The 13,381-nt window shown below is 44.1% G+C and overlaps 1 protein-coding gene across 1 annotated transcript; it reads right to left on the minus strand.

The window, feature by feature from the left end:
• Window positions 1-641: 641 nt before the first annotated feature.
• PTGER4 (prostaglandin E receptor 4) lies at window positions 642-11,317 on the minus strand. Its single transcript, XM_032674577.1, has 2 exons — window positions 10,198-11,317; window positions 642-2,805 (listed from the first exon to the last, which is right to left on the minus strand). The coding sequence occupies exons 1-2, from the start codon at window positions 11,026-11,028 to the stop codon at window positions 2,212-2,214; spliced, it is 1,425 nt and encodes a 474-aa protein (XP_032530468.1). The 5' UTR covers window positions 11,029-11,317; the 3' UTR covers window positions 642-2,211.
• Window positions 11,318-13,381: the final 2,064 nt, after the last annotated feature.

Consider the following 13,381-nt stretch of genomic DNA (forward strand, 5'->3'; position numbering starts at 1 on the left):
GCTTATTTAAAAACTAATTATACACTGTAGATGTTTAATTCTGTCATTGCATACAGTACCAATAACACTGGTGTGCTGCTTTGGGCCAGCTGCAAAGGTGTGGTCCCATATTGGTACATGTGGTGTTAGCTGCAGGTAGCAGTCCCACCTTCTATTTCCTGTCTTGGGAAGTATGGCGAGTCTATTCTATTTGTTGATAACTAGTAAGCAACAGACCATAGTTAAGTGGTTTAATTGCAAAGATTGAGGCAGATCTTTATCTGTAACTGCAGTAGGAACTTGGGTAATCTGTTCTCCAGCTTAACTGGTGGAAAACTGGCTTTTGCTGCAAATATTTGTGTAGAGATTTAACTTCACTTTCTATACATATGAAGGCAAATAAGCTCATCTGCTCCCCCATTAAAGGACAATGTCTTTCTTTGTTTGCTTACTTAAAGAATTTTCATGGCTCTATATCAGTGTTCTTGGGAACATTTCTGAAGACAGCTACCTCTTGCTGATGGTGATCATGCTGTGGTGTTTTGGAAACTTACAGGACAAAGTATGTTTTGGCAGTAACTGAGCACAGAGCATTCCAAGATGGGAGGCTTGTTAAGGTGAGGACTTGGCACTGAATGGCAGACTCATGTAAACATCTGAGATCAAGCAGAACATTTCCATTTAATTGTGATCCCCAAAATTACTTTGGTCGGTACAACTGCTTAAACATATCAACATAAGGCTCAAGATTTTCATTACAATATAGCATTGACATGAAAATACTTTAAGCAGCATAACATGCTTAGTATTTGACAAAACATCCTCCAGATATCTGTACAGAATTATTTTGATACACAGTGTTTCTGGAACAAGATCTAACCCTTACAACATAAAACATAAAACTTCTTTTTGTCAGTGGTTAACAGCTGGTTTTGGTGATGTGTTTGCCATAAAAACTCTAGCAACAAATGCTTTTCAAGGTGTTCAAGACCAAGATATAGTTCTATATAATCTATACTTTAAATGAAGATTCTGCTTCCATGGTTTTGTACATTTATTTGATGGAGTATCAGATTACACAGTCATAAAATTCTATTTACTATTTAAAGTAAAATGATAAATGTTATGAAAAAATACCTTTATTACATCAGTGATGCTTTAACTAAAGTGAATATTATGACTATTAACCAGGAGTTGAAAGTTTTGGGCCCTGATATTGAAAGCACTTCTATATGTCCTTAGCTTTACATGTAAGGAGTCTCCCTGGCAAGAGAGGGACTACTCTGATGGGTGTTGTTAAGTGTGTGCCTAAAGTGTGCAGACTGGGGGCCAAAGTACTCGGAGAGGCGCGCATGTGCTATACAGAGAAACATTCTCAGAATATAAATAAAATTTGGTTTTTTTAGTATATACATATACTGAAAACTAATATTCTTAACTAAAAGGATGTGTTTTCTTTTTCTCTCTTAAAAATGCATATATTCCCATTTCACTCAGAAAGTGCTTATATATTCTCAGCTAGATAATTTACCTCATCAGCTGTGAATCTAGCATAGACAACAAATCTAATCCAAGAATGTCTTATCAGCAGGAAATACTGAGGGAAGAGAAGGCTGGCAATTGTTTCTATATACCTTGTATTTATAACAACCCTTCTCATAGAGAAGAATAGACTTTTAAATATTTTCAATCCTGATATATATACAATGATAAAAATTCACATTTTCATGCTTTAGTGAGACACTTTAAAATAAAATCCTACCCCAGGCAGCATTCAGAGTAGCTATGTCCAGTTCCTAGCAGCTGCCTGACATTCAGCTCTAGTACCAGAAACTTAAACTCTTGATAGCTGAGCAACCATGGGGAGAGAAAACACAGTTCCACCAGACTTGGAAAAGGAAAAAAGAAAAGAAAAAAGCAAGTGATGGGTCTTTTTATTTCCAGAGGCCCTGTAGCTCTCCTGTGTCTCACAACAAGATCAGACCATTTATGTTTCCAGTCCCATCAGACCTGCACTGTACCATTTCTGATGGCAGGGCCCAAGTGCAATGTCTGTTCCACACAGTCCTCAGTAGTCTAAAAGAAATGTACCCATCGCACAGCAAGAGAAAAATAGCCCTTTGAAGCACAGCTGAACCCCTCTTCCCATGAATAGGCAGAACACCTATCTATTGCACCAGTTTTTCCAATGTACCAGGAAGTATCCCCAGGGTTGATGCCTTTCATGGCAATCTAGATGCACTTTTCTGATAAATTCAATGTCTCTGTGGGGAAGGTGACCTGGAGAGGGCCACTTTTGGATGTGGAGCTGGCCCCACCACCAGACTTGATTTCATTCACCAGGAGGACACTCTCGGAGTCTTGTCCCTGTGAGGAGTCCGAGGTCTCGGAGCTGCGCAGTGTCCTTACGGATGTGGTGTCGGACTGGGCCAAGCTGGCGCTGGGGCCTGGGAGCAGCACATGGCCCCCGACACTGCTTTCACTTAACTCTGGGGGGTAGAGCAGCGTTTGGGAGGTGCTGCTGATCTCCCTCAGCTCACGGGAGATGAATGAGGGTGACTGACTTGACATGGCAGAGGAGGTCCTGCGCCCATCCACGCAGTTGAAGTTGCCCCCTGAGTGCTGCCTCCGAGCCCCTCCAATGCGGCAGAAGAGGCACTTGATCTTCTCAATGGCTTTGCTGAGCACAGTCTTGCGGAGGAGGATGTAGACCCATGGGTCCAAAATGGGGTTCACTGAGGCGATGCGGATGGCTTGCAGGTCAGGGTTTTGCCTGACATCCTTCACTGGTGCCGGCTGGTACAGCTGGTTCACGAAGACACGGACCTACCCCGGGACATGAGGGAAAAGGAAGACACAGTTACACAATTGCATCAAGAAAGTAAAGTTTACATTTCAAAGCAGATATCTACATTTGCTGCTGCAAGCTATGACAGAAGAAGAGGCTGGTGAGGTCAGGCATATCAGACTGGTAGCCCTGAGTTCATTTTTCGAAATAGCAAAAAAAAATCAGACAGATGAGAACTGGCCACCCATGTTACATGTAGGAAAGGACTGGATTTTTCTCTTTTTTTGCCTCATAATTAATCCCTGAACCTCCAACTTTTTGCTGATGTTTTTAAAAATTCCCATGAACAAAGATGTAGACTTGTATCCTGCCTCCTTGGTACACCTTGAGTCTTATGCTACCTGCAACAAGGTAACTGACTGGGGAGACCTGATTGGTTCCTCCAGCAAAGGTCTAATAATCTTTTAGAAATGAACTCAAGCACAGATGATAATCCAAGTACACAAGACTCTGGAAACAAGACCAGAGTTGTTGATTCCCGAGTTTAGAAATGCATTTTCCTGGCACCTGTCCTTACTGGAATCGTTTATACAACCTGAAATGTTCGCTTGCTGCAGCATGGTTTGGAAAAACAGAAATGTAAAAAGAGAAGGGGGTGGAGAAAAAGAAAAGTTCTCCTACACAAGCCAGCATTTTGGTTTTACCTACAAAGATACTGAAGAAGTGGTCAAGAATTTAAGACGTTGAAGTTGCTGTGTGAAGTGACTATTTAATTAGCAATTTTAGTTTATCATGCACAATATTTAAAACTAAAGGATCGTGTCTTCTACACAGAAATATCTTCCTCAGCTTGTTCATCTAGCTGCTTCTTCAGCTGGTCCCTTTCCTTGTTTAGTAGCCACTTTTGTAAATGGTACTATGAGTAAGGCACAGTTCAGTTTCTTGGATATCATCTTTTAGTGTCACTAAGGAGAATGGCATCACAGGAGTTGGTTATGCTGATCAGTCTCTAATAGCTGTTCTCCATGTTAGCAAAACTGTGCAATGTCCAGTTACAGGAAGGCCTAGGAAAGCCACTGAAAAGTGGATAGTGAAGATTCTATTTTCTTCAGATTCCCTAAGGTAAGTCAAAATAAATAATTATATTTTTATCTGATACAATACAAATCTAATAGCAAAATGATGAGGTTTTAGAATCTCATCCTTTACTCCTGAAATGAATCAAGTCTTGCCTAGCTAGGAGGTTACAGACAAGGAAGCAAGCAAGCATTTAAATAAATAAGCCAAACTAGGACAGGCCTCTTAGGTAATTTTTATTAGAAGTCCTGCATGAAGCCATCCAAGTCTGATGAAAAATTTCACAATACTTGAGAAATCTTCCTGCAAGAGGGCAAGTGGTGGCATTCAGCCTTGTCAGGATTCAGAGATGGAGTGTGCTCCAAAGCTATCAATGAAGTATGTTTAGAATAACACAGCGTCCCTCTGTGGAAGCCCTGTGCATACAGCCTCTCTCAAACAGTCTGTCAAATTGATGATTGACTGTATTTTCTTTCTCAGCACTTTTCTCTAGGTTTATGGGTAAGCTAGCGAATTCAAAATATGGGAAAATCTTGAATTTAAACAGCAATATAGTGATCCCAGTTCTCATTACTTTTTATGATTTCTAACACAGCAGATGTCTTTCTGACAACTAATTTCCTGACCTTATTTATCTCTTAAGCCAAACGTGCCATTCAGGTACTTCAAAGAGTATTCCTATGCATAATGACCTTATTTTTATGGCTTTTTTTCCCTTTTATTAAGCACTTTCTCATTGTTTTTAATATTTTTCTTTTTTTTAACCATTTATTTTATAAATAAATGTATTTATACACATTTAAATTTAACCTATTTATTTTATAAATAATTTTCGCTACTTATGTTATAAATAAACAACAAATAAATGGTTTATAAATAAATTCTTTTAAAAAAAATAGCTTAGAAATAAATTCTTTTAAAATAAATAGTGTCCTTTGCGATGTTGTGTCGCTATGTGGTTCCATGGCTAAGAGAAGGTGAGCCTCTCCAGTAGCCGGGATTTTTAAATACCTGCAGTTTCGCTGTTATTCGTTGATGATTCCTTAAAAAACGTCCATAATTAGGGATGGAGGGGGTCCCCTCCCGCCGCGGGCCGGGCGGTGCCGTTCCCGGGCTCACCGCGAGGTGGCACCGCTGCCCCGCCCGAGGGGACTGTATATGGATGTGCAGTATATGTGTGTGTGTATATATAAAATATATACCTAATATGTATTATATGGATGTATAAAGTGTATGTATATATATGTATTTATAACATATAACTATATGCAGGTCACATATATAATCGCGCCCAGGTGTCCCCGGGGGGACGGGGGGGCATCCAACCTGCACCTACATCTCAATGTTTCCCCAAACGCCCCTTTCCCTGCCCCGCACCGCAGACCCCTCGTGCAGGCGGGGGCACCCCGCATCCTGTGGATGCCGGCGGTCTGTGTGTATTTCAGGCGCTGAGCACAGGGCAGGTGCATGCCCCCCGGCGGGGACCCTCCCTGCCAGCAGCTCACACAGCCCCACGCAGCCACGGCTGGGGACAGGAGATGTCCACAGGGAGGGATGTCCACTGACAAACCCACACGGGTCAAACAACCAGAAGGCACACTTTGAAGACAACAGAGGCAATACACAGTTCAACTTGGAGACCTGATTTTTTTTTTTTTAATATATTTTTTTTAACTTGGAGCTATAGTTACACGTCAGTGATTTAATAGTCGGATTGTTCTTTTGATAAGCAGCACGTGAAACTAAGGTACCTGTTCCACCTTTGTCTCTCTACCTGGCAGACTTTGTGGAAAGGCGAAAATGTCTTCAACTGGTGGTTCTGTGGCTGAAAAGGACTATTGCTGATGGTACAGTGCAGTTTGCTTTATGCTATCTCTGCATGCTTTATTTCCTTTTGACTGATACACAGCATGTATAGGTTAAACATTCATAGAGTGGACCTATTCAGTGGAAATTCTGACTGTACAAAACTGTTTCTACTTCCCAGAAAGGTCCCATGGATCTTATTAGAAGCTCCCCAGACTGTCATATGCATGTATCAATTCAGACCTGTGGCTGGAGTTAGATCTTAAGCACAATAAGGTAGAAATTTATCTACGTTGGAATGTCAGTTCTATCCTTCTTCACTTATTGGTGAAACAACAGTTACTAACGTATCATATAAAAGAACAGCAAGCAATGTACCCTGTTTCAGCTAAAGTCCTCTGCTGCAGGAGGTAACATAATAAAAGATACTGCCTTGCATCTGCTGAGCAAGTGCCAAGTAAGTGGAATCCACTAAGTTATCTAATCCGATGCTTGAATTTGTGCAATTTGAAATCGTAATTAAAGAAAGAAGGAAGCCAGAACAATTCAGATCTCTAAAGAGCGAGTTTTGTATGTTAGCTTTGTAATGGTAGAATCCAGACAATGTATCTTATTAAAAGTACGAGCAGTTTGTTTGCAATTAAGAAGCACATAGCTCTAAGGTACGTCAAGTTTATGCTCATGATAGGTACTCATGGGATCAAAGTTCTGCGTGCTGTTTGTGCTTTTCTTTTTTACTAACTACAGATGGAAGTCATGATTTCTAATCCTATGAAGCATTATGAAGTGACTTTTATAGTTACAGTCACACTAGTAATTGTCTTCACAGCTCCTACCTGCCCTCAAAATCTCCCCACATGCTGATAAGATAAATTTAAAAAACGTATATGGCAGTAAGCAGGAACAAGTTTTTCAGCTCCATAAGCCAATAACCTTTGCCCTTCAAGGGCTTAGTGTCTGCTTGGTGGATACTCGACTACTAAAAAATAATGTCTGACACCTTGCAGTCTGACACTGCAGACAGTGCCTGATATTAAAAAGTTGAAAGCAGCCAAGCCAAAAGAAAATCCACTTTTAGTTCAATTAAACATCAAGTTAGAAACTCCTGATTATTTCAGGCAATCAACAAGATGTACACCCTGAAACATTACATTTTATTTTTCATCATAATTTAACAACAATGTTCAGTGGTCAGAATGAGAAAAAGACCTCACACTTAAAAATTTAAAGAGTATTTGACAGACTGCTGGACAGAATTACAGACTTTGAGTAGTGTGTGCCTATTTACTCTTGAAAGAGTTTAGTGTTCTTTAAAAGGCTGGATAATAATTTCTACTCTCTCCTTGACAAAATCCCTCCTAATATATCTTATTCCCTACATTTTACACTGTCCAATTCTAATTTCTAAAAACTCAAAATATTTTAAGAGATGACATAACCAGTGTGGAGATAACAGTCAGCACCGCTTTCTGCACACTGAGGACACACCATGTTATATCAGAAGTTTCCTTTCACAATTTTTTTCATTTAATTTCTCTGATAAATTTGATCAGCTCCCAGTTCTGTCAAATTCATTCATCATTTTACATAATCCACCATGATCTTGTTACAGCACTTGTTACTGTAAAATTTTGCTGATTTTATGAGTAAGTCACTAAAACACTAAACAACCCTACTTGTGAACTATGTGCTGAAGCATTTCATTATTAAAAACTGCTGTTCTCTGTGACTCAGTTATTTCAGGGCTATTTAATATTTCAAGACCCGAGGTTTTTTTTTTTTGTCAAATCATAAGTATCTGCTATATTATTGGCTTGTGAAAATGTTCATTCTAAAATGTTAGAGGTTTATGTGTCTCTTTCAGCAGTTGCTTTGCTCTGACTTAACTGGTGGTTTATTCAGCTGAAATCATCAGTAGGAAGTCAGCTCCCCAGAAAACTTCAGTCACAAAGCACCCTCTGAGCCGGCTCTGTGTGTCTGAATCATGGCACCACCACTTCACCATTTGTATAGTCTTGATGACTGCCAGGCTGACCTGTTATAGGTGAGCCTCTCAGTCAGTGAGGACTTTCTAAAACTCCTCTGAGTCATGAAAATGTAAGTCTATATCTAAGTAATTTACATATTTCTGCTAGTGGCTCGTTCCCGGGATTTATAGCATAAAGGGGTCACTTCTTAGAGTTTCCCCATTCTTAACCTCAGTGTACATACACCCAGAGGGCTTAACAAAGCATCATGCATGGCAGTACATCATGGCACAAAGAAGCACATGTGGCTGTGGCTAATTCCCACAGAGGGAGGCAAATGACTTAAAAAATCTACTTAACAATGAAGAAATTTAACCACACTGGACACTTTGATGATGTGTATCTATGTGGTTATTTGGTTGGGGTTTTTTTAGAGAAAGGTTCCTTTTATTTTTAGTCATACATTTAAGTGAAATTAGAGTCTCTTACCTCATTTCAGATATAGAAAATATGTGTTGGTTTAGCAGGGAAAATCTAACTTATGTGAACACTCCCAAGGTAACGCCGTGCCTTTGTAGGAAGTGAAATCAAGGTCTGGGAGAACTACACACCTTTATCACCTGCACCTTCACATACTTCTGCTATATGCAAGTTTTTCAGTAGCTACTGTTTAAATAATAAACCTATTGCCCCACCTAGGTTCATTAATTTTAACTCTCAATGATCCAGTTCCTTTTCTGGTAACCCCTACCTCTTGATTTTTCCCCCTTTTTTTTTAGGTTTATGTGAAAGACTGCCTAGGTCCAAATGGATATAAACAATTTCATTTTCCATTTCACATCCAGTCTCCTCAGCCTTCCTCTAGCTGCTTTGCCACAGGATAAAGTTTGGCTTTTTTCTGAAACTGCTGAAGTCTATCTATCATGTTGCAACACTGTATTTAATTCACAGAACCTATTCCCTGCATTTACCAGCACCTCTTTTGAAAATGCAGTATTGTTCCTTTTGTGAAGTAGCTGTTTTCATGCTAAATTAATCAAATTAAGTAGTCACCGCTCGCTACTGTCGGTGTTTCGGCCACCTGATGCATCCCGCTGCAGCCAGTCAGCTCACTCCCGCAGTTTCTGGAGCTGGACTGCGGGGCAGGCTGTCTAACGCGTGTGCTCCTCCCAGGGACACCCTGTGTGCAGCTGCGGCAGCACCTCTCGACCTCCTTCAGATGTCAAGCAAGGAGCACATAGGCACCGTGCTTGGTCATGCCTCGGCAAAGTGATAACGCCGAAGAACAGGAGCCGGCAGCCGGGGCACTGGTGCTCCAGCACAGCTACACTTCACTAGCTCCTGTTTATGTTAGTAATGTGGCAAAACTGGCCCAACCCTTGTGATTACAGCTCCTCTGAGCTGAGGGGGACGGACTCACTGACAGCTGAGTCCTGTTCACATGCCCTTCTCTAAACTTCCTTACACTGTTTTGCATCCCCAGCTGGTCAGCTGTGACATACATTGTACCCCCTCTGTGACAGAGGGATCACCCTACTTACAATAAACCACCTTAAAACAATCCTTCCAAAAACACCACTGACAACCACTGCATGAGTCCCTACTGTGTTTTGGAACATGGCAAATAAGGCAAGACAGCTACTTGTTTAATGTCTCTGAGCCAGAGGAGGACAGAGGTTTGCCAAGCTTTATTATGGTGCCTGCCAAGCAAGAACTGAGCCTTCAGCTGGTGGGTTTCATTTGGGTTTGTCTTTCTTGGAGAGAAGGTGGAGGAACAGAAAAATGTGGATTCCTAGTGTTCAATTTAATGACACTACTTATATCAGCCTTTTCAGAAAATTAGCAAATGGTTAGTGGTAATGTTATTTGACATTTCAGTATGATCTCAAAGTTTATGTGGGCCAGATTCCTCCAACACTAATTTAACTGAGCAATACTCCAACAGGTGGTTCCACCGAGTTTACTCCTCCCACTGTGTGGGGAGCTCCTGGAGGGATGTCTGTGTGGGATCTATCTCAGAGATGATGCATGACTCCCTGAGGAAGGGAAGCTTAGCTCAGATTTTGGTTGTCAGGCACTCTGAACGTTGCTGGTGCTAGGTGAACACAACCCTGTCTTCCCTCTGCACATCAAGGACTGCTGTACAGCATATACCTTGCTGTTCAGCAGCAGTATGCACAAATTTGAAACACACCAAACATCTAGAAATGCAGGTCAGACCCAAACCTCACTCATCACAAATTAATTTTGCAGGTGAACTTTTAAGTGCCTTTAGCTCTCAGTAGGATTTTTTGCTATGTGAATTCCAGTTGAACGGCAGAACAATCATTGAGAATTTTTGGCACTCTATTTTAACCAACCAAAGGAGTCCAGGACTTGGGATAAGCATGTTTCTTTTTGTGTAAATATAAATCTACTCAACTTTCTCTCATCACGCACATATGTTAACAGCCTTTGAGTTACTATAACCCTTTGTGACACTAGCTAAATAGGAATCTGTCCTACAAGCACAGACTAGGAGGAAAAAAGACTTTGCATCTGTTTGATGGAACAGAAGTAAGGTTGCATGATGTTACTCACCACCAGAGGAATGGAGCAGATGACCACCACCAGGGAAGTGGCAATGAGCAGAATGACCATCTGGATCTCTGCTCCAGCCATCCGACGGAAGCTCCGGCGTCTGCGAAAGTCAGATAAACGGCTGGAGGTGGTGTCTGTCCCCAGGGACGTGCGTCTCATGAACTGGCGGTGCATGCGAATGAGGGCCACGCACACCAGGATGTTGCAGATCACAGTCACCATGATCAGGAAGGAGCTGAAGCCTGCATACATGTAGGAATATGCTGCATGGGTGGCCTCCTTTGTTCGCCAGTCTATGAAACACCAAGTGTAAGGGTACTGCATGGTAGATTTGCCGAGCCCCATGCTGGGGAGGGCGCAGAACAGCACGTTGGAAGCGTAGATGGCAAAGAGTGTGAGCCCTGCCAGCTTCTTGTCCACATAATGGTTGTAGAAATAGGCATGGTTAATGGCCAGGTATCTCTCTATAGACATGGCACAGATAATGCTGAGGCCAGAGAGTCCAAAGAAGAGGAGGATGAAGGAGCTGTACTCACACAGAGCAGGTCCTCCTGGCCAGCGGTTCTGCAGGTAAGTGGCAATCGTCACTGGACTCACCAGGCAGGTCCCCAAGAGATCAGTGACAGCCAGCCCACAGACCAGTGTGTAGAAAGTGGTCTCCTTCTGCTCCTTCCTGGACTTGCAGAGCACCACGATGGCTATGAGGTTGCCCACCACGCCGAAGATGAACATGACGGTGGGGATGGTGGGGGGCTTCCCGCCCTCGGCCCCGCTGGCGGTCCCGTTGGCGGAGCCGTTCGCAGGTGACATGATGGTGGGGTCGAATGACATGATGCTCACACTGCAGGCGGTGAGTCCAGAGACGGCAAGGTCGGCTCCGAAAAGGAAAGGACGAGGAAGGAGGAGACGGGGGTTGTTTAGTGAGAAAGTAAAAATTCAAATGAGCAAGAAGTTTAAAAAAAAAAAAAAAGTGGCGTGTTTCAGTTAAGGAAAGAAAGAAAAAAAGTCCTAAAAAGGGGCCGAAGAGGGGTACCGTCCGGCAGCCACCGACCGCAGCCGGGGGAGTCGTGGCTACCTGTTCCTGCCGCAGCTCCGCGCCCAGCCCGGAGCGGGATCGGGGATCGGGTCCCGAGCCGAGCGGGGCCGAGCGGAGCCGCCTCACCGCCTCTCACTCCGACGCCGGGCAGCGCTCAGCGCCGCGCTGGGGCGGCCCTGCGCGGGCGTGCAGGGGTGCCCGAGGGGGCGGCGTGAGAAGGTGCCGGGGCAGCGCGGTGGCCGCGGCTCATTCCCGTCCCGCCGGCCGGCGGTGTGCGGGGCGGTGCGGAGCCGAGCGGAGCCGTGCAGGAAGCGGGCGCCGTGTCCGTGCCCGCGGCGCTCCCGCCGAGTTTCGCCGCGGAGGGCGGGGGCGGCCCGGGCAGCTCCCGCCGCCGCTCCCCGCCCTCGCGCGCCATTGGCCGCGCCGCCCGGGGCAGGTTGAACGGGGCCGGGCTGGGCCGAGGCGGGCGGAGCCGGGCGCCGAGCGGGCACCTGTCCGAGAGCTCCGCGCTCCCCGCGGCTGGAGCCGCCTGTGCCCCCGGGGGGGGGGGGGGGAGGCGAGGAGTGTGAGAACGGCCTGCTCGCGGCTCCCCCAAAGCGCTGGACGGCGCCCCAGGGGAGCCGTGTTTCCTCAGCAGTTGCCGCGCCCACCGTGCTACGCCGTGGGAGCAGGGAAGGGAGCCCGGGCTCCACGGGCAGGGCTGAGCCCGTGGGAGCCCCGCTCGTGCGCGGGCCGCTCGTCACAGAGGAGATGCCACATGGGAGCACGGCCGGCAGCCGGTGCTCTGGTACCGGGGCAGCGTGACCGCCATGTCCCACTGAGATCTGATGTACGGCTGATTTCCTGATGTACTGTCTGAATCTGGCCTCTGTTTTGCGTGGGTACTGAGCACAGGAAGGGTGTGTGTACGTTCAAGGGATGCATTTGTATATTCCAAGAACTTGTTCGGTCTTGACTGAGACAATCGCGTATGAATTGGGAATAGAGTTGCACTTGTTGGCAGAGCACTATGATTGTAGTTCAGTCTTATCTGGGCTGATGGAAGGGCAGCAGTCCCTTTATACAGTGCCTATGTGTGGCTTTCACCCGAGTGGTGATGGTGGTGATGTAGTCCCTAGCCCAGAGATGTCCACACCAAACCTACAACCACAAGTATGTGCATAGGTGTTTGTACTGGTGACCTGTGCTAATGCTTTTGGCTGAGGGATGAAGCTCTGCACTGTCACAATGGACTTCACACCCAGGTCCAGCTGGTCTAATGCCCTTTCTTGTACACATGGTGACCTTAGGTGATAAAAAGAATACAAAACCTGTGTCCCAAAGCATGACATTTATATCCTCACGGGAACCTCCTCTCTGACAAAGAGAGGCAAAATGTCATAAAAATCTATTACTTGTTAGTCTTATTATCCTCCTCCTTCTATTTTTTTTTAAAGCCTATGAACATGATGCCTGTGGACTTGCTATCAGTAAAGGCACGATAATACCATGACATACTGATGACAAAAATACTGACAGAACAAAATATGTGAGGACAATGTGTACTGTGGGAAAGAGAAGAAAGAGTTTCAGTTTTCAATGCTGTATGAGCAGACATGAAGAAAAAAAGCTTTTTTTTTATTTGATTAGCTTTTTAGTTATCTAACTGCTTTGAAAACTGAAATTCAGGTTTAGAAAAAGCTTTTACATAAGGCATATAGAGATAAAGAACCTATGGCAGTGGTGTTGATCTGGTCTGCTCAGAGAAAACAAACAGCACTTTTCCTTTCATTTTGCTAGTATTGGCAGCTTTTTGTCTTTTACAAAATTGGAAAGTCATTCTGTCACAAGCACAGAGGTACACATGGGAGCAGAGGTTGCTCAATTAGGTTTGCCTAATTGTCAGAAGCAAATTAGAAGCACTTCAAAATAATTCTCAAAGAAAGTACAGCATAAAGATTGTTTTTTCATATCATTTAAACAGTTTTCTGACTGTTCCAGGAAACCTGAACCACGTACAGAGCAAGCTCTTAATTCAGGAAGTGTAATTGCATGTGCTTCCTCAATAGTCCTTCTTTCCTGCACTGATACTTTGGTGGTCTGGCATTAGAGGCCATAATTTGGAATTAAATTGACAGAGGTGCAGCAATATTTACTAGTATGGGAAAA

This window comes from Chiroxiphia lanceolata, chromosome Z (genome assembly GCF_009829145.1).
Source record: "Chiroxiphia lanceolata isolate bChiLan1 chromosome Z, bChiLan1.pri, whole genome shotgun sequence".
NCBI lineage: Eukaryota > Metazoa > Chordata > Aves > Passeriformes > Pipridae > Chiroxiphia > Chiroxiphia lanceolata.

Excerpts from the sequence above, each read along its gene's own strand:
- PTGER4 (XM_032674577.1), bottom strand. The coding sequence starts at position 11,028 with ATGTCATTCGACCCCACCATCATGTCACCTGCGAACGGCTCCGCCAAC. Across the intron at positions 2,806-10,197 it reads TCTGCTCCATTCCTCTGGTG|GTCCGTGTCTTCGTGAACCA; the intron begins GTGAGTAACATC and ends GTCCCGGGGTAG.